Source organism: Anabas testudineus, chromosome 6, assembly GCF_900324465.2.
Source record: "Anabas testudineus chromosome 6, fAnaTes1.2, whole genome shotgun sequence".
NCBI classification, from domain to species: domain Eukaryota; kingdom Metazoa; phylum Chordata; class Actinopteri; order Anabantiformes; family Anabantidae; genus Anabas; species Anabas testudineus.
Window position 1 is genome coordinate 21,840,625 of NC_046615.1, and position 22,261 is coordinate 21,862,885.

At 43.0% G+C, this 22,261-nt stretch overlaps 1 protein-coding gene across 2 annotated transcripts in view; it reads left to right on the forward strand.

The window, feature by feature from the left end:
• The first annotated feature begins 3,339 nt into the window (after nucleotides 1-3,339).
• Nucleotides 3,340-22,261, forward strand: part of met (MET proto-oncogene, receptor tyrosine kinase) — a 54,041-nt gene continuing 35,119 nt past the window's right edge. For both annotated transcript variants that reach the window (XM_026365217.1, XM_026365218.1), the window contains exons 1-2: nucleotides 3,340-3,634; nucleotides 5,185-6,379. In XM_026365217.1, the coding sequence (XP_026221002.1) occupies nucleotides 5,186-6,379 (1,194 nt within the window). In that variant the 5' untranslated portion in view covers nucleotides 3,340-3,634; nucleotide 5,185. The remainder of the gene's footprint in view (nucleotides 3,635-5,184; nucleotides 6,380-22,261) is intronic.

Consider the following 22,261-nt stretch of genomic DNA (forward strand, 5'->3'; position numbering starts at 1 on the left):
TTTGATTTCCTTTTTCATTAGGCGTGTCTCTATCTGACACACAGGTAATGGAAGATGGGGGCACGGATCTGTCTCTCCAATATATATATGGACTCTCTCACTCAGGGTGGTGTGATGACTGCAGAGGCCGTGACCAAGAGGTAACAAGAAAGTAAATACAGTTCTCTTAGTGTTAGTGGGATCCAGCTAAACAGATAACACCTGCAAAAAAAAGCCATGTTACCTGCAAAGGTAACAAAAAAAAACTATCTGCAGGATCAACGGCTCATTTTTGGGTCTACAGTGAGTTTCTAGATCCATTCACTCTTTCTGTTTGGGAGCAGTCTTTGTCTGCAGATGCTGAAGCGATATCTCAACATTACAGTCAAGACTGTCAGCTGAAAATTCCTCCCTTGTCATGTTACCTTTCACAAACCACCGTCATTATCTGTTACGACCGGTAAAAATCCTGCTGAGGAAGCCTGTCTGTGAAGATACGCAGCTTGGTTGATAGAAGCTGCACAGTCCTAATTATCTCTGTCTGTCTGTGAGCTGAAGGAACTGTAAGAGGGAAGGTCGCCGGAGGGGTCAGGCCCATCAATCAGTTTACTGTCCTGGTCAGCAGTTATCCAGGGTTTGTATTGACCCTGCAGGTGATGAATCGCCTCTGTTCCACGAGGTTTAGGTGCATGGGATGGTTGACAGAAACAGTAAACTTGCTGTCCCCTGATAATCCCGTGTGATTACTTACTGTCTCCACTTTACTCTCTCCTCACTCTATTCAGTGTCTTGGAAATTGTCCGGGCTTCAGACTCCGCTCAATTCTCAAGGTCACTAGAGCTCCAGCAGGTGGCACCATAACAAGTCAGATGTGTGCTGCTGTAGTAACAGGTTTACAGCAGGTTTCCTGATGCCTGGATCACTGACTCTACTACTACTACTACTTCATTGCCTGCATCAGATTTATTGCAGCCTTATGTTGCCATCAGGTCTCTCAGATCTTCTGAACAGGGTTGGTTGGTTGGTTGTTCCTCGCTCCCAACTTCAAACTCAAAAAGACTTTTGAACTCTGGAACTTTGTGGCCTCTTTAAAAAGAGACTCATCTGTTGAAACTTTGAGCAGGGACTTATATGCTTTGTCTTTTTTGTATGTATTTTATCTTTTTATAATGAACTAGGAAGCTGATAGAAAGCTTTACTTACTGTATTTAACCAATGCAGACAGTTGTCGTTTCTCTTGTGCAGGTTTGGAGACACGTTATGTGATGAAAAGTATGTGAACATTTATTTCATATACGATTGTTGAACATATGATTCTGCAGCTACCACTCTTCTGGGAAAGCTTTCCACAAACTTTTGGAACCTGGAGATTTGTCCCCGTTCAGCCAAAAGAGCATTAGTGAGGTCCCACACCGATGTCTGTCCATTAAGCCTGGCTTATAGTCAGCATTCCAGATCATCTCAAAGATTTGAGATGGCGTGGAGGTCACGGCTCGGTGCAGGGTGGTCAAGTATGTACATGTGAAATGAGGGAAACCATGTCTTTATGGACCATGTCATGTTGAAACAGGAGAGTGTTAATAAAAATATTACTGCACACTGAAACAGCCCAAACGGTCAAAGTTGTCCCAAAGACATGTCCACATACGTTTCTCTGTGTTATTTTTCTTTACGCCACAAATACACTGAAGAACAATTAGACTTTATTTGCTCATTTTGGTGAAACATCAACATTCATTTGCAGGAGAATCTTTGTGTCATTCGAGTGAATTGACTATTTACTCTGCACACTCATACACTAAACTATGCAGCCGCTTCTTCTCCTTCACATTTTTATCTCAGCAGAAAAACAAAACTAGAGAATAGAACATGAACAGTGGTGTTTCAGGTGCTGCGGCTGCAGGATGCGGATCATTCCTGCACTTTGTGTCACACTGTGGGGTTTCCGCTTTCTGCGTGCCAGCAGCGTGAGGGTCGCCACCGCGCCGTCCTTTTCCTTCTACTTGCTCCTTTTGGCTGGTCCCCGTAAAGACAAGCGCCCGAGCCACAGTGGAGTTTACCACCACAGCAGCCACACAGACACACCCCACGGATACACACACAAACACACACCCTGTGTCAGACACACCCCTTGGCAGCTGTGTCAGAAAACCCTGGGGTAAGGAAAAACACAGTTCCTCTAACAAACAGGGACCACAGACGGTGATGGTGTGTGTTGTGAAACTTCTGTCTCATCGGTGTAACAGTTTCAGACAACAAGGTTTTATCAGAAGTTCTGCAGCAACATCAGTCACTACACCTACCTGATTTCAGAACTTCCGAAACGACCAGTTTCAGCTCTAAGAATGGACGTAGCAGACGTTTAGCAGCAGACGTACACAGTATTCTTACACTTTGGAAAAAGAGGAGGAGAAATGAAACTTCAAGACTCACTGACAAATGTATTAGATCCAAAGACAGAGTGATATGTCTACTTTAGAAGATGTCACTAATTCCACCACATCACTCATCTACCCACTTGAGCTCACTCATCCCACGTCTGTTAGTCTCATTAAAGTCTCACGTGTCTGTGAAACTGTCAGAAAGTGAGTGCCGACTGCCACTGTGTCACTGCTCAGCAGCTCCAGAACTATTAATTCTCCATCCACAATCTGTTATCAAGGTTTCCAGGGTTTCATTCCAACTGCCTTTCAGGAAGTGGGACAAAGGAATTTTTTGTGCTGCCCACTGTGATTCATGGCTGAGACACACACACACACACACACACACACACACACACAGTTGGTTTAGCCTTTATAACTTAGCTCATTATTTAAGGCTGAGTGAGTCGTTTTAACTTGACAACAAGTAGACTGAGCCAAAGGGCTGCTGGAGGACAGTCAGGTGGAGCAGAACAAACCTTCCTCTACACGTTTGACCCTGTCCTTGTCTCCTTCTGTCCACCTTTTGAAGCAGTAATATAATTAAAATAAAGTAAAATAAAGTGTGTTGTAAATAACCTTTATTGGCTAAACACTTCCTTAGAGATAGAAATGATTGGATTTGTTGGTTAAATCCTCTAGTTTATGTTACTGGTAGCAAGGATTAACACTTCCTTGACTATTCTTTATAAAGAGATATTAAACCTTCGATCATACAAAAACTCAGATGATGCTTCTGTTTTAATTGGTAGTTAATATAATAATCACCATCTCTACTGTTCACTGAATGTTACCAGCTCTGCCCCTCTTCTACCTGCCCTCGGGTGTCTCACCTGAGCCCCACAGACCGAGGGGCTTCGCAGCCACTACCTGGACGCGCAGTGGAGTTTGGAGAGAGAAGGCGGAGCTTTACGCGGCACGGAGACGTGAGAGAGCGGCGACAGGAGCAGCAGCAGCAGCAGCAGCGTGCTTCTCCTGGATGCAGTCACTCAGTCAGAGCAGAGTCTCGCAGGTTTCAGCTTGAGTGCAGCTAAATAGAGTTTAACTACTGGAAAAAAGACTTTTTTTTCTTGAGGTTTTATGTTATTTTTGCCCAAGAATTAAGAAGCGAAGAGAGAAGAACCCACTGCGATCAGCGTGGATTTGATGAGAAAGTCAGAAAGTCCCGTTTCTTGAGAGATCAGTTGAACATGATTTGAACCAGAGGAACGGACCAAACTGTTGCGCGCTAACAGGTGAGTTTATCATTTCACATTTTCATTGGAACTTGTCTCTGTTTTCATTCTGCACAGTGTTTTTATGCGTAAAAACGCAGAGATGTTCCCAGAGTTAGTGAACTCCTCCGTCTCGTCACCCCCCACTCCTCTGCGTACAGAGCCCGTTTTCAAATGTTTTTGCTGGCTCCTAACACAATTTCACCAACTTCCCATTTGTGTTTTGTGAGACCTTTGGCCATGACTCACTTTCCTTTCAAACTAAAAACATTTTCACTGTTTCCCTGCAGCTTTTGTCCTTTGAAAAAAAAAGAAAAGAAAAAGAAAACACAGCCGTGCTGTAAATTTATTGTGTTTGGTGCAGGTGCGCCATAATGTGCCACCTATTACTCATAATTTTAAACCAAAACAAGTCGATACTCACTTCACCATCCCTCTAATAAAGGAAAAGGTCCCTAATCACGTATCCTCCACAACAGAGCTTTGGAATCATTTTTTACTCCTTTCCTTTGAGTTCATAATATCCCCTTATTATGCTCCCACAGTCTTGCCTCAGCCTCTTCTATCATATCCTTGGGACCTATTAGTGGTATTTTCTGCTCTAGACTTTAGAGGAGTTTGCCCACACGCACCTGTTAGTTCTGTCTCTCTCCCAGAATCATTGCGGTTCTATGACAAACTGAGCTTTCTCCCTCAGATTTGAAACATAAATAAACTACTAACAGTGAGACATAACCCATAACTCAGTCAAAGCGTTCACATGACTTTATGCATCATTGTGGGTATGAATAGAAAACACTCTTCTACTGTGCTGGATGTTATTGCCTTGTTTTGGCTTACATCTGGGAATCGTGTTAAAACCACATCCAAACTAGACGCATGCAAATGCACATTTTGCAAATTCTGTGGTGTTCTCCCCCTTTCCCTCGCTGCTCCTCGACTCAAACCCTCTCCCGGTGGATTACCATTTAGTTGCTGGGGTTATTTATCATTTTGCAGGATTGTCTCTCTTGCCCTCTCCCCCCACCTCTTTTGTTTTAATTGAGTTTATCTCCAATCCCCTGGGCTCTTGCTGTCTAAACTTAGGCCCATGGTTGCCCTGTAGAGCGAGCTGCTCTCTGGGTGATTCACTGCTTTGCCTTGCGTTGCGGTCACTTGGGAGCAGAGCTGAGCACTACAGAAGTGCTCAGCCAAGTCTCACTGCTGTTTTTTCTAAGGTCAGTGGATTCAGAAGTAGAAGCACTGATGATTAGGAGGCTGATATCAAAAATCTGTGTCACCATAAAACATCCAGTCATATCAGTAAGGCTGATATCACTGCTTGTGGTGAGTGAGCAAACCCTGGTTTTACACCCTGACACAGTTCTATTTATGAGTCTAAAAAGGGATTTCGATGTCCCTCTTGTTTCTTTTCAGCAGTCCCTATTCAGCACAGATTGCGCCCTTTTCCTTGTATTCACAGTCCAGACAATTGAGGCCACCTATTCAGAGTTATCTGTGATGAATGTTCTTTGTGTTCCAACAGGGATGTTTTACCAGCTAATTTCTCATGTCTCTTATTTCTGGAACAGGATGCATCTCGGCCTGTTTCATGCCATCGTGCTGATGTGGGCCCTGTGCCCCGCCGCGCAGGGCCAGTGTGATAAATCCTCCGAGATCAACAAACTCAACCTCTCAGTCACCTACGAGCTCCCAACGTTCACCGCAGACTTCCACATACAGAACATGGTGACACTAGATGGGATCATCTACGTTGGAGCTGTAAATAGAATCTATGCCCTGGCACCAAACCTCACGAAGCTCTCAGAGTACCACACGGGGCCGCTGCTTGCCAATGAGACCTGCGGCCAGACGCTTGTGGGCACTAGCGGCAGGGTGGACAACCACAACATTGCCTTGGTGGTGGAGAACATTTACGACAAGGGGTTGTACAGCTGTGGCTCAGCCGACAATGGCGTTTGCCGCCGTCATGTTCTGGATGAGGACAGTAGCCTGAAAACCGTAGACGAACAGGTCTACTGCTTCGCTGACAAGGTGCGGCAAGGCGAGGGCCAACCTATCGAGGCTGATATTGTGGTCAGCCCTTCAGGCTCTCAGGTGCTCAATGTGGAGAGTAATGTCATCAAGTTTTTTGTTGGGAACTCTGAAATCCCCGGATCAGTAAACTTATCGAGCAGCGTGACACATCCCCACACCATTTCTCTCCGGAAGATGAAGACGAGTCAAAATGGCTTCACTTTCTTTTCCAACCGCTCGTACATGGACCTGATTCCATCTCTACGTGGAAACTACTACCTGCGCTACATTTACTCTTTCCAAAGTGGACCTTTCACCTATTTCCTCACCGTGCAGCAGGTGAGCCGAGACTCTCAGACTTACCACACCCGCATTGTTCGTATGTGTTCTTCAGACCTGATGATCCGCCGCTACGTGGAGATGCCTCTTGAATGCATCAGCACTGATAAGAGACGCCGACGCTCCACAGAAGATGTGAAGGTATTCAACATCCTGCAGGCAGCCCACGTCACCAAGGTGGGCAGTGACGTTGAACTGCAGAAGCACCTGAAGGTAGAGGAGGGTGATGATGTACTGTTTGCTGCCTTTGCACGAGGAAAGCCCAATTCTCCGGAGCCCACTCCTAATTCAGCCGTCTGCGTCATGTCGCTGAAGCACATCAACAACATGTTCAAGATGTACATGCAGAGGTGCAACACAGTAGACCCGTATCACTTCACTGGATCACACAAGAGGTCCTGCTACAATATGGTAAGAGCTGCATGGGGGCTGGGCTGACTGTTCACTGGTGGCTTTTGTAGAAGTCCCACTTTGCATTTGTCTTTTAAATTGAAATGCAAATGTGTTTTTTTTCTCAATTGTTAAATCTTGTTTTACAGATAATCACCAAAGTAATCAGGTTATCATTGCAAAATGAAGAGTTCCTATATTGTTCTTCATTAAAACTGAAATGATCTCTAATGGCAAACCCAACAACTACTACTTTATCTCCACGACCACCACCAAGTACATTGAAAGAGTATTTTGGAAATTTAGGTGATTAATGTGTATCCAGAGCAATGTAGATCAAATCCAATCCAGAGGACGGAGATACAGCCTCTGCAGGTCAGCATCATCTTGATGCAGTTTTACGATGTCTTTTGGTCACATGCAGCCTCTATCAGTCATCTGCTGTCGTGTGTTTTATCTTTTGGAGTTACAGGCTTTGGCTGTTTATCTGTTGCAGGCCGGTTGGTTTGTTGGCAGGAGAACCTGTCTCTGTCACTGGGTGGTCTCTGGTCCAGGTTGTCCGTTTCCACTGTGACCTTGTCTTAGTGTTGAGCATGACAGTGAAGTATGACGACCTCCATTTGTCCCCTGACCTCTGACCACTCAACTTAGCATCATACATGACTATGGATCAATGGTCAGTGGACTGTTGTGTCCACTACAGTAGAGTTTATATGAAACAATGTGGGGCTGAAGTTCAGACTCCAGTCTTTGTTTGATTACAGTCACTTTGTTGAACAATGATCCTAAACACATTGAGATGATACTGATGGTCGATCAGTTGAATGGTCTTGGCTACAGACAACTGGGTGTCTGTATTTTTTCACACAGTTATTAACTGCAATGATTTGACAACAAGCATTAAATCTGATTACTTTACTTTAGTTCTTTCACTCTAAAATCTAGGGCATTATGTATAAATGCAGCTGCAATTTTCTACCGCTCATCTGATGTGAATGTAAACTCCCTCAGATTCTAGCTGAAACTCAGCACTTTACCCAGGTAGTGATTGCTCCAAGTTTCATTGTACTAAAGGAGCAGCTCCCCTTCTCATGCCTCTGTGAGCCAGTTGTTACCTTGCCAATACTCCCTCCCCTCCAATCCATCAACCTTGGCCCAATCAATCAACTGAATCACCTGATCAATAGTGACATGAAATTAACTGTCGACCCGATGGATCTTCTTTAAGTTCACTAGAGCTGCTGCCTCTGTGTGACTTCATCTTTACAAAACCTACTGTACATCACCAGCCAGGTAGTGGATTTCTGTAGTGTCTTGGATATATTATACTCTGAATCAGTTGCCAAAGTACAAGCACATTCAGGAGTGAGGCCAGAGCTGTGTGTAAAAACTCCGGGGGAAGGCTTTTGTCAAAACATTGTGTGTTACTGTGCAGGCTTCTGTATTATGAACGAGTTTAAACATCTCTCCATGTGAATATTTATTGGCCTTGTGTTGTTGTTAGCATGCCCGCAAACCAAAACCATACGCTACAACTGTGTCTGTGCAGGTTTGATACTATTCATTAAAAATTAAGGACGCTTACATTTGCATAATACACCTAATGATCAGGTGGTGACAGGTTTATGACAGGTGACACTTGACAGACTCAAGTTTCAACAGTCTATTACTCATTGTTATACTGTACACAGAAAATACTGGAAACCAATGGCTTCAACACTGAGTAGCATGCATTACAAATCGGTTGGCAAAAGTGAAAAGTAACCATGATTTGTAGACAAGGAATTGAACTTTGTGGTTCTAATTTTAAAAGCACAGTCTGAAGTGGAGAGATGCACACAAAGACATGAAGAGTGACATGTGCTTAATGTCTTAAAATGGATTCAAACCAGCTTTGCAAATACATGCAGTTACATGGTGGGTGGGTATTTGGGTACATCAGTGCAGTCCTGACAGCTATCAGCAGTGGAGATCCACAGGGGAAAGTGAGGAATGCTGGGAGCTGGGGGGTTTAGGGGCAGCGCATATCTGACTCTCATCGAGCCGTGATGAATGACTTTGGGATAACAGGGCATCAGCAGCTGGGCGGAAGATGATCCCCCCCCGACCCGCTGTGGCAGCCCGCCACGCTGGTGAGGCCTCTTACCCACTCCCCTCGACCCCCACCTGTTACCAGCACCTGTGGGAAAGTGGACGGTGCATTAGTAACACCTTTTTGATGGGTTGGGGAAAAATGGCAGCATCTTAGTGGAGTTAGTAGCGGTTCACACTGATGCATTAAACAGAAGAAACCGTTCTCAGCTCTGCCCCCCCTTTGCTCTTGCTTGATCACCTGTCTCTTACTGCCTTTGGCGACACTTGGGTAACGTTTACCAGTGAACTAATTATGTGATGTTTTGGCCGACATCAGAACCAACCCCTCTTCTACAAACTGGTAACTCAAAGAACCTGTTACGCTGCTGCTCGCAGGAGCAAAGGGAAAGGTCATCCTATTACAAATCAAACAACTAACCGTCATGCTCCTTCAGTTTAAAATTATTTAACAAGACACGTATTGTACCTGGTGATGTGCACTGAACAAAGCTTCTGTCCTTCCTGAAACCCCAAACATTAATTTTCAGTTTGCACCTCTTGACAGTGACGGGCATTATGAAAACAGTTTTGATCACGCAAAGTGAGAGTCTACTATTCCATCATTAGACATTCCTTCCTCTTGACTCACTTGATTACTGGGTCGAAATGAGGTATGACATCAGTTTTGCTGGAGGTACAGGAGCATCTCTGTGCTGTATAATTATCACAGGAATCCTTCGCTCCTCTGCGTCCTATATGATACAACACTGTACTAAAATGAGTGTGACTCATTACTGCATTACTGTCTGCACTTGGATACCTCTCTTGTAGCCCAAACTCAAATACTCACACACTTTTAACCAGAACATAGACTTTTCTCTGCAGGAGGCAGCAGAGACAAATGGCACAGATCTGCTGCTTCAAAAAGTTTCCCATCTTTGTACTTCCATCTCAGCATATGTAGACGCAGCAGGTCAAGTGCTGAATCGTTTCAGCCAAAAGAGCTTTTATCTCAGTGCAAGTGGGAAGCTGCTTTCAAATGTTTCATTTTATTGCTGAAAGCCTTACTTGAATCCTCGAGTCCTCAGCTGCCAGTTTAAGAAACAAGCTGTAATGACAAAAGGCCGTTGAACAACTGCCCATCTGATGCTTGCGTTTTAAGAGTTGAACGCTTAATAGATTTATGACCTGTATTCAGTGGCATATGGCAGGTAGACTCTCTGTTGTCATGAGGTTTGGGATAAGATAAGCACAGCCATAACAGTTGTAAACGCTCAGAGGAGGCATACTTAAGCGTAGAGGAGGTTATTTTTGTCATTTGCTGCACCAGACTGTGTATGTTTGGTGGAAAACTCCCAATAGGGATTTGAACGTTCAGTGTGCAGTAAGAGTCGTTGAGACGCGCCTCTTAACTCCAGTACAGACCGAAAGATATGATGAGCGGCTCTCTTTCAGACTGTCTGCAAGATGGAGCAAATCTGCTCGTCTTCCTCTTATTTTTGCATGGCTGATTTTGTTTTCGGCTGCTGCCAGTTGTATGAAAATCCCATATTAAAAAAATGTCTCTTTACCGTGAGATGCTCAGCAGAACTCCAGCTTCCCAGTTTATTTCATTTAATCTATCCTACTACACTGCTTTGGTTTTGTAATAGTGCAAAAGGCATTTATAGAGCCAGTGTTATTTTAAGAAATGAGACCACTGTTACCACTGTTTCATATGAATTACAGATGTCTTCTAAATTTCAGTTGCTCTACACCTCTCACAGAAATACACAGATGTCAAAAACACTCGTTAAACTATTGATCTAACCGCACTAATGTGCTGTTGCTTGATAGAAGCACTTTAAAAAAACACATAAGCCCATTTTCTTGGGTAATGTAGTGTGCAGAGTCGTGGTTGAGATTTGGAGCATCCCTAACACGCTTGGCACCCATTCCCATAAGTCTATTGAGGGAGCAGGAACATTTGAGACTAAAAATAAAGAGCAGCCACATTCGAGGTCAGAATTATCATTGGATTACCATTGATTTGAGAAAACCCACCAAATGCTGATTGCTTTTAAATTGAATCTTCGGCCTGATTGATTATGGCGTGTGTAATATAATTCCAGCTGGGAGACGCTTTTGACCGACACTCATTTTAATTAGCTCGTCTGTTTTAATGAACAAGCTTTATACGCTCGCTCGGAAAGAATGCCACACACACAGAGCCCAAAAAGCCAGAAAAGGCTTGTGGAGGTTACGTAAGAAATTTGCATACAGTGCTTAGTATAAGAAGGCAGAGGAAGGAATGCATTACAGGTCTTGTTTATTGCAGGTTCCTAACATGACTTTGCATCATCAGTTAAACAATGTGCAACATGCACATGCAGCTCTTAGCATGCAGAGATACAGCAGCAATATTAAAAAAATAAAAAGTGAAATAGAAGATTTAAATACTGCACAGCAACAAACTGTCTTATCTTCAGTCTCAGTTCTTCTGCCTCTAATCTATGTGTCATGTTGAGCTTTAAGCTGAAACTGTCATATAAATGTAATATATACTTTCTGTATATGACTTTCTGTCAGTTGACTTATAGCTATTGTAAAACACCATAAGCTATACGTTGTCTCTTCCTCCAGTGTTGTGACATCGGCTGATCAATCGATCATCAGTTCAAATGCTGCTGATATTTTGTGATTTTGCTGCAGTTTTCCACACAATTTGAGTTTCAGATGATTAAACCCACATCAGTCTGACAATAGATGTACTTAATACTGTAAATCTCTGAGTGGTGCTGCTGATTCAGTGGGTTTGAATGTGGATGTCACGGTTTCGAGCCCCACATGCCCGAGCCTGCTCATGCCATCACTGGGCTGGTATTTGTTCATTTGAACTCTCCAACTGCATGAATCAGATGCACAGAACAGAAGGTTTTACAAGAGTTAGTACTTATACAGTAACACCAATATTTAGTAATTCAGGGATTTTTTTTTCCTGGTTTTAAAAAGCAACAAATGAAATAGAGTATAATCCGCTGCAGGAGTTAAGTATAGGATGAGATTTTTTTTATGGTGCTGCTTTGTTTCTTTTTGCACGATGAGCCTCTAATCCTATTTTATTCTGCATCATGTGTAGATTTATATATTTTTTACTTGTTTAGTAGGCATGACTGTTGGAGAAAACATACACAACAAACATTTACCACTTGTGACAGCCGGAAAATGCAATAAAATACAGTGGAAATCAATTTTCTTCACAAGCTTTAGTAAATTAAGTTCTGATATTTTCCATTTCACTTCCAGCACAGACAGAGATCCACTAGGTACTACGTGTACTGAGTACATACAGTAGAAGTAGCAGTTATTTGTCAGATTTTACATCACTTGATGCCACTCCCTTCTAAAGATGCATGAACATATAACAAACATAACAATTAGCATATTCTTGGCACCACTGCTCTTCACGAGGCTTTTTCTTTTAGTACAGTTGTCACAGATTGTGTCCCACATGCCCGAGCCTGTCCATGCCATCACTAAGCTGGGTGCAGAACCCATCAACGGGAATCAACAAAAGAATGAAAATACTAAGTTCTTGTCCTGTCCTGTCCCTCTGATTGTACTCTCTATAAGCCTGAGCTTTGATAAAGAAGACTGTGTGTGTGTTTGTAATGAGGATGAGATTAGATCTGCTGCTTTACAGTAAGCTGCATCCACAGTATCTCACACACCAACACACTCGGTTACAGATCTTCACACGTGCGTATGCACACACAGGTAAATACAGAGACGCAAGACAAATCTGTTCATTTGTTGGCAGATCAGCTGACCACAGTTAAACAAGAAGAATAGAACTAAAATAATAAATCATCAGGTTTAAGGCAAACATTTGTCTGGTTTCAGTTTTTCAAATATAAATATTTGGTAGTTGTTTTAGTCCTCTGTGATATCAAATGAAATATCTTGTGTTTTCAGCTTTAAGGCAGACAAAACAAGCTATTTGAAAACATCAACTTGGCTCTGGAATATGATGATCTGCGTTTTCTTATCAACCAAATCATTATTTGGGATTATTAAAAAAAGAATTGTCAATTGTTGCACAATTCCAAGGTTTCAGAGAAGAGTTTTACTTTACACTAGCAAAGTCAAAGAACAGTTTAAAAATAAATCAAACTAATTTAAACTTAGGGAAACAATTACACCTAACCCATATACTTGAAGTCTTTTGAGGTGTCATATCAACACTAACGGCACCTCTTTGCCAATCAACTGTAAAAATAACACAGGCACAGTGACTTTAGACGCTTGATGTAGCACATTAAGCCAAAGGTCCTCGTAGAAAGTAGGAAGTGGAGGTTGCATGGGTCACTAACACTCGGGAGGATGAGACGTTGTGTGTTGTATTAATGACTATTCAATAAAGTATTTACTTAGCAGAGTCAAATATCTACAAAGCATCAGCATTTGACACCACTGCATGGGAACATGTTGCAGATCAGTGAGCATAAAATAACATTCAGGCTGGTGCTAGCTAATATTTATATATTATGGAACATGGAAAACAATCTACAGTACATGCTCCAACCCAACACTCTCTGAAAGGTCATACGGTGACGTGTTCTTGAATAAAACTGCCAGCTGCGTGCCCCCTCATCCCACCACCCACAGGTGGGCCGCCTCGTCACCTGGCAGCCGTGTCCAGGCAGGTCCCTCTGCGTGAGGATAGGGTTGGTCAGCACCCACATCCATCTGAAAAAGAAAACACATCTCACATCATGCTTTGTGAAGTCTGTAGGTTCTGCCAACCATGTGTGGCCAGAGTTTGATTTGTGCAACAATGGCTTATTAGGATCCCCTCACGGAGTAACAGATTTCACAATTCTTTGATTGTAGAAGATGAAGCTGACAAAGCAAAGATTGCAGCATCATTATTTCAGCATCACCAGTTCATCTCAGTGCTATCAGGTTAATGTGAGCCTGTCCGTGTCTGCAGGCATTTCCTGGTGATTTTCTGCACGATTGGCCCAATGTCAGTGTTTAGTTTTAAATCCAGAGTCAATCATTAGCTCAGGAGGTTTTTTTTCTTGTTTTGCTGGAAAGCTTGACGTGTGTGTAAATCCTTTTGCATGCAAGCTTTTGTATACACATCTTATCTTTGTTCCCTAGATAAAGAGTAGAGTAGTAAATATGCAACCGTCAGTGCCTGCAAGCTGTCTTCCAATAAGCAGGGTGGGAAATTACCACCAGCCAATACTGTTAAATTTAGTTCATGGCTGATAAGATTTTAGTGCTAACTACCACTTAGTCAGATAAATAATAATAATTTATTGTGTTTTCCTCTTATCTCCTCCTCTCACCTGCCACTTTTTCAGCTTCTTACATGTAGGAGTAGCTTTTCTTTGTTCCATGTCATTGCAGATTGATTACCTTTGGGTTTTGTTCAGTTATCAACTGTACTGCAATCTGGTGAATTTTGAAATCTATCCTTCACTGTGTTTTGGCTGATGGATAAGATATGTTGCTTCCAGCCAATTACACAAAGTGCCTTGGTGATCATTGTGACAGAGACATGTCCTGTGTTTGTTTTGACACTGTATTGCAAATTAGCTCCTTTCCTTCTGGGTTCTTAAATGATTTCCTTACCAGCACAGAGGCACTTGCCAGAAGTGCTAGAAGCCATTCATGATACACTTGTTTAGTGTCAAACATGGAGGAGCTTTGCTTCACCAAGCTTATGAGTCAAGGCCCTCAAGCTATTTCCTAATCAGTGGCATGCCTCCTACTGCTTTATTTCACCACATGGTGATATCCTGCTCCCTACTGAAACGAGGCGAGTGGATTCTTATCTGCCAGCCCCCACGTTCAAAATGAAGGACCAAAAGCAATCTCCTTTTCTCCTGCTGCTGCCCTGAGCAGCGGCCTCACCTCGACCTCGGATCACTCTAATTTCCTTGGCTCTCGATCCTACAAGCTTTGTCATAAGGTCCAAGTCTGGCCCTTTGAAAAGCTCATAATCACAAAGTTCAGTAGAGCAGCAAACGATCCCAGCAGGCCTGTGGCCACTGATGCTAGAAACAGAAATGAAAGCTTACCTCATCTCCATGTCTCTCAAGTATTTGCAGTAGTGAGTGCATGAAACAGGCAAACTGTAGCTTGTTTATTGACACACTGTGGTTGAGATATAAAGACAGATACATTTGGCCGGTTCATCCCGTATGTGCATGTTAACTCGTAATTATATGGGATTTTAAAGCAAAACACTTGATCCAGCAATTTTAGATTCAGCGTCTTGCTTGACGTGGACAGAATAAGCTGGAGATCGAACCACCATCCCTGCACTTTATGGATCCTTATGACCATCAGCAGTCCCCTCAGTCATTGACACGCACAAAGTGCACAAGACTAGTCAGCTGAAGGGTGCATGATGTCTGTCTCCACACCCTCACAATAGGTAGGAAAACTTATAGACATATACCTGTTGAATTTGGAAAAATGAAACCACTTGTATGGATAGATGCCCCTAGAATTAATGTCATTTGTGTGAACTGACCCCTGCGAGTCACTTGATAGGGTCAAGCTGCTTAATTGCAAGTGATGTGTTGATCTCTATCAACCATTTAAACATGCTCCCTGAATACACAGATAAGTAATCAAGTAATCCACATTAACACAAAGCAAGTAGATGCCATGTCATTCCCGAGGACAGCTTCACTTCAGATGAGGGCTTATTCACCCCTTTTCTATTCAGTCCCTAATTCCCACACAATGCATCAAGGGATTGTGCCTGAATGTGTACTCAAGTAATGGAGGGGAATTGAGAGGAAGCCCCCTACCCACCTCTCTGTCCACAGACTTGTATGACCTTTATCACCCTATTGGGTTCCTAAACAATGCAGCAGATACCATGCATATTGTCTGCAGACTTTCATCTTATCATCGGTGATCCTGGTTTGAAATGTGTTGCAGGAAGAAGGAAACCTCACACCTGTGGAAGCTGATGAGCTTTTTCTCTGAACTAAATTATGTTTTACTGTTAAAAGACAGATTTTGTGTTTTAGTTTAATGAGTGGAAACAAGATTTAGTTCAATGAGCGAGAAGAAAGCTTTAAAATAGCTGAAGAACATATTTCACCAAAACAGCTTTGGGCTACTTTTAGTTTTATGGGAATTGGTATTGTTTGGGAACTTTTGATTACCAGTTTGCTTTCAAGTCAAGAAACATTGTAATTGTTAGGTTGAATCACACACCTTCCTGCCTTCCTTTTTTGAAGTGAAACATGGAAGCATGAGCAATTGAGCATCATGCACACATCATGTACACCGAGCTCCAGTCATGAGCATTAAAAATTCTGGCTTCAGGCCTGGTGGCTCAGTAAGAGAGCACAAGCAGATGCAGCGAAATTATGCAGAGCCCAAGCCCGAGCCCTGAAGATCTTTGATAAATGTGTACAAGTGCGTGAGACTTCTGGCTTTGCAACACTGCAGAAACGGATGCCAACTTCCAGGGGTTTTAGAAGTGTGAAAAAGTCGCATAATGATGCATTGTTGTATTCATGGCCGGCCCTCCGAGCACAGAGGAGGAGCTGGTTTGTCTGTTGTTTGCTTCGTCATGAAGTGTAGTGACTCTGGAGAGCACAAATGGCTGCCACCTGCAAGCTGTCACGACAAGCAGTGAAATATTTTATAGTGACTTCATAAAGAAAAGCCACCTCGGTCTTCTGAAGTTTTTTTATGAGGTTTTTCACACACTTTTTATTTTTAGCTCTGTTGGTTTCCATTTAAGGCTGCTGCAATCCTACATTTGCTTTTCTGTCACTTGTTAAAGAGGAACAAATATGAACGACCATGCAGCTGAATGATGAAAACAATGTTTTCTTCCGTGCTGCTAAATCACAGATTCCTCCTCTTGCGCTGTCACCGACTCTCTGTAGTCGTATTCGTTTGGTTTTCTTCATGTGGCTCTGATCTGCGCTCTACTACGAGAGCGAGCACAGTGTTTGTGCCAGCACGACGCCTGCCAGTGATCTCATCTCTTCCAGGACGGAGCTGAGACGAGGAGGCCCGTGTGCTCAGAACTTATGTTGACCCTCATTTGATAAGCTGTCTTGCTGCTGCATTGGCCAGTGCTGTTTACAACCAAAGGTTATCTGGCAGCTTCTCAGCGGCTGCCGTTGGGCCACAGCTCTCCAGCTGTTGTTTCCCTGCCTTACCTTATGGATGTGCCTCCTGGATATTAAATTACCTCTCGTATCTCAAGAAAGTGAGAAGCAGAAAGCCACTTATCTTGGTATAAATGTTCTATGCTTTAAAAGGTAGCGAGGAGGCTCGGAGAGCTGTTTTTGGCTATTTCTGCTCACAGTGAGCTCTTCACTGTGAAGATCCTGCCAAGTGTCTGCACCGGTGGATGGATTTGATTATTCCAGACTGCCAGGGAGGTGGAATTCTGGAAAAAATGAGATTTGGCTGAGTAACTCTGAAAAATGTCAGTTTATATCTTTTTAGAACTTGTGTTCATATCCCCACTGCGAATCAACTAGTCCTTATTGCACAAGGGTCCAGTTATTTCAGCATTGTCAGTGAATCTGTTACGACTGTTCACTGAGAACAGCTGTAGTTTTAAACCCCATCTGACTATATTAATCAGTGGTAGCAGGTAATGCTAATGCTAATAAAGTCATGCGAGTAGATGATTGGTGCTAACTCTCCAAAGCAGCCACATCACTAAATCACCCCCAACCCCTCCACCACTTTACGTTCATGTGTTTCCATAATTAAGAGCACATGTAGGATCGGCAGCTGCTTGAGTATATACGACTGATTGCTCCACTAAGCTGTCAGATTGGAGATTGATCTGACCTCAGAAAGACATTAACTCTCTAAAATAATGTCCTGGGAGAGTAATATCCAAGCTGGAAAAGCAAAGCATGACGTGGCGCTCATTTGCACCCTGACAATTACCCACTGTCATTACTCATTTAGTTACAGTGCAGTCAGAAGGTATTAGGACAGGGTGTTTGGGGTTGTTCGCATCCATATTCGGCCACATTACCCTTGTAGACCTTTTTACCCTTGGGCACTATAAATAAAATGTGCTTGCAGTGTGTGAACCATACATCGAGTGTGAATGTAAACTCCTTCAAAGGAAAGATTTGGATTCCAACTCTCTTATAGCTGCAGTGCCCCTAGTCGTCCAGACAGTCTTTGTTTTATTTGTCCTGATTCTGATAGAACTGACATTTAACATATCCATGTTTGACTTCTCCCTCCATCCCAATACAGTGCAGTTGAATTGAACTTTGTCTCTGGTGCTTTTTCTTAAAAAAATCACAGTGAGGACAGTGATACTGCTAAACCTTTACAGGCCACCGTGCAGAAACGTCTGGGGAAACTGTGTCCTAGAAAACAGAACTCACATTTCTCTTGGCATTTTTATATAAATGTGATGTGAACACTCCAGATGCACTTACATTACAAGCAGCCACTGAGAACTACCAAGAGGATGTATGTCACCGCATCCTTACAGCAGCTGTCACAAATATTGATGTGAACTCGGTAAGTAAACAAATAAAAGTCAGGAGAAAAAGTTCTTGTGCTGTACAAGTGTTTTACTGTATATTTCATGCGGAAAATTCAAGCCAAGCTTGACGAGCTCAGGTTTATATGGTGTAATGTATCTCATATGTCAGGAGCTTTTATGAAACACCTAGCGTAAGAGCCTAAAGACACATCTGCTATGTAAATACCACAGAAACGGAACATTGTCGAAACTTTTCCACGTGAAAAACTCCAGTATCTCATTTCATATCTGTGAATGTAAGAATGTATTAAGGAGTTGACCTATCTTATTCCCTTTGATGTGCAGACGGTAACTTTAGCTACTGTGTCAGTCCGACCAAAACGTGGATTTGAAGGGCAATTCTGGAAAGCTCATCTGAAGAATGTGCTGTTCAGGATAAGTGGAATCAAAGAGGTTCGCAAAAACCGTGTCTCTTGGCTCCTAATCGCAGAACTCAGCAGTCCATCATTCTTCCCCCTTGTTTTGAATTGCATAAATCCCCAATTTCCGAGAAGAAGAGGAGAAAAATATGGTGATACATGCAGAAAAGAGGTTGCCTTGTCAAGCAGTGATGAAAACCCATCCCTAACTGTGTTCGCAGAGATGATATTTTAGTCTGTTATGGGATGCAGAGGAGACAGAAGATGCGTGATCATCACTCACCCAGCCAGGCTTCATATAGTTTCGGTGATTTAGTAGCACTGAAAGACTGGAAGCTGCATTGTTGTTGTGTGTGTGTGTGTGTGTGTGTGTGTGTGTGTGTGTGTGTGTGTGTGTGTGTGTGTGTGTGTGTGTGTGTGTGTGTGTGTGTGTAGGGATGTAAAGGAAGTAGGAAAAAAGAGAGGAAGGTGGTTAGTTAAGAGAAGAATTGAAGGGGTCGAGGAGAGTAGGTGGGTGAAAGGGCAATGTTTAACAACAGAGGGGTCCGAGGAAAGGCGGCGAGACGGAGGCTTTAACATATTCTACTTAACATTGCCAGGAAACAATGAGTTCCTAATTGTAATTCTTGGTTTCATCAGACATCTGCAAAAGAAGTGATTTGTCTGTATATTCAAAAGACAAGGAAGACAATAATGCCAAGACCTGTGAGCTATTTTGGATTGTTTTAAATAGATAGAAGTAAAGTGCATCAGTGTGGTTGTTAATTTAAACAAAGTCGGGCAATTTAAGGGCGTTCATTCTGTGAGTTTCACAATACAGGAATTTTTATGGAATAAACATGAACTCTGAAATACAAATTACACATTGTTAGTATGGATAATGTCAAGACCACATCGTTTTTACACAGATCTCAGTGCAGACACATCATTTTCCTGTGAGTAGAAAGCTCAGTTAACGGTCGAGGATGGATGACTGGCAAATTTAGCTTTGTATTTCTCCGAGGGACCCGTGAGAGACAAAAAAAAGTCTAAATGTCTAAAACAGAACCTGCAAAAACACGTGGACCTCAGGGAAGGTAGATAATGTGCATCACACCACAGCTTGTCACAGATGAAAGATAAAACCAAAGTAGAGAAGAAGACGGCCTGCGGAGTCTTCACATGGATGTTTGCCTGATGAAGACCTAGAAGATTAAAACCGGGCATCGTTACTGTCAGTTTTGGGGAGACAGTGAATGTTAGTGTGGAGACTCACGCTGCTTTTATTTCGCTGGGCATGTGTTTATCTCACTGTTGATGCACAGAGCAAAGAGCTTTCAGCAGCTGCCAGTTGCGGCCTCAGACGCTCTCAAATGGCAGTTGTGGAATTTTACATGAAGGACGTCTTTTGGAAACCTGTGATTTTAGAAACCTTCACTTTTCTGCATCACTTCTCCGAGACAGCCGCAAGAAGTGACAACATGATGACTGTCATTTCCAGAACAGCGTCTATTTTAGAAAACAATCACACATGACTGGATGAACCCAAGATCGAATTTCTCTGGCCACACAGACTGTCAGTTTTCTGTGGAGACAAGAAGAAGTTAAATGTGTCCCAACTTATCTACTTAAAAAAGGTTTTTGAGGAGGTGCGATTTGACTGTAATCTTTTATTTTCCTTGTCTTCTGTTGGACCTGTTTATGTGTGAGGCCATTTGCTGCCCATGGTCCTGCCCACGTCAGGGCCCCATTATAAACAAAGCTGTAGTCCTGGCCTGGCGTCTGGAGGGGGCCACTTGAGGGCGAGGCCAGCTGCACTCTGAGCGCCAGGGTCTGTCCTCGCCTTATTGTCAGCTTCTCTCACTCTCTTAACCATCCATTGCACCCTGGCAGCGCCATACAGCAACACACGTGCAAACACACATTAACACTTGGCTGCATGTGCGTGGTGCGACCAGCCACCTGTGTACTTAGACACACACACACTCATCATGGTTATTACAACTACAGAGAGTCGGGTTGCAAAGTAACGTGCTCCCCAGGTCCAGGTGGACTGTAGATTATGGAGTCATGTGTGTCGTAACATTACTGCAGCAGTACCCTCCCTGACAACACGTACATGCACATACGCAAGCATAAACCCATATGTGCTGTCGGCATCCTTTGCATTTCACTTTCTGCAAAAAATGCATTTCCACACACTCCGACGACAACCAAACCCCTCCACTCTCTGGAGCGCACAATTGCACAAGTGATCCAGAGGTCAAAGGTCTGTTATTCCAGTGAGAGAGCCAGCTGAGCAACCAGCAACAAGACAGACGCCACAGGTTTGTGCATGTGTGCAAGTCTGCTAACTCGGGCTAATCCACCGCAGCACAATGTGTATTTTTGTACATTAGCGAGAGCCTTTACCCTATATTTGCTCGGCAGTGACAGTATTTGTATCCAAAGCCTCTCCTGCCAGTAACCCAGTCCACAGTTTATAATTCAGGCATTAGTATATCTATTCACACAAGACCCAGGGGCCACAGTGAGAGTATGAAAACGACATTAAGCCACGCAGATCACCTTTCAACCCCCTCTTGACTCGCCTGAGCCATGCCTCAGGGTTTGGGAGCTCCACAACACCGAAACCCTATAACCATGCTGTTGTTTTGGGGACAATGGCTGCTGGTTAAGTAAGGGGCAAAAGGTGTACGATATCTCACGTGTCTGCCCCACGGTGCCTGTTCTACAGCTGAAAGACACGTTTGCAAAATGGCCTGAAAGATGTAAAACATCAGGAGCGCTTGCCAGCACCGTAAATCTCCCAAAAGAGGGATGTAAAGGTGAAATGTTTGCTTGAAATGCAGCTTCAAATTGAATCATTCATGGGGTTGTTGATATGTAATATAACATTTTAATAGAAGGCAAAATTAAATTAAAAGATAATTAAAAGATGAGCGATGACGTCTCTCAACGCGGGACCAAGCTTATTTGTTTTCATCTACAAAGTGGAATTAATCCACCTTCTCACTCAACACGTCTACAATTTGAAACTTGTGCTGGTTGTTAAAACACCTGCCAGCATTTGAAAACCATCATTCAAGGTTAATTGATTTACTTTACTCTTTGCCTGAAACTGTGTTGTATGACTACAGGTGTCATTCCAGTCCTGTGGTTGTCAGTAGATGTTCTTTTAAACTTGCCATTAACGATTACATTTTTCTTTTATATTTCCATGTTTAACTTTGTGTAAGGTTTTGTTTTCTTGAGAAACCTGTCGGCCTCTGTGGCAGCGTAATGTCCTCTAAAAACGCTGTCTCCCTGCCAGAAAAAGCCAAGGATAGCAGCTTCAAACAAAGCTTGTCAAAACAGCCCTTCCACTGTTCAATTTTACTGCCTTGATCCTCGAGAATACCTCAGCAGCAGCAGAGGAATGCCTCCAAGACCTTTTCAGTTCTCCCTCCCATAGTCCTGCTCCACTTCAACAAACACTCCAAAGTCCTGTTTGTTTGCTCTGAAAATATCCAACCCGGGGCCTGTTTTCTGAGCCGCGTGGCATAATATCTGCAGCGATGACGTCTCTATCTGCTGTAGTTCTGACAAGCGAATAGCTTTAGCGGATTCTCATGTTTTTCATATGTGCTCAGTGCTAGGCGTCGTGTCCTGAAGTGCAGACAAGAGTTATAAAGGGTCATTTTTTAAGATGAATTTGTGGGTAAATGTAGACATTGAAAAGCTTGACTTTCAAATACAAACACACACACACACAGAAAAACAATATCAAGTCAATCTGTCCATCATGTTTGAAGTGGAGGTGTCTTCTGCCTGAGTTCTCGGCCTCACACCCTCATCTCTTCCTACGTGTCCATATCTTCATCCAATTCCAAATCAATTTCAGTCACAACTGTCTCTTCTCATCTGCAATATTTCTCCTCTATTTAAGACTGACTA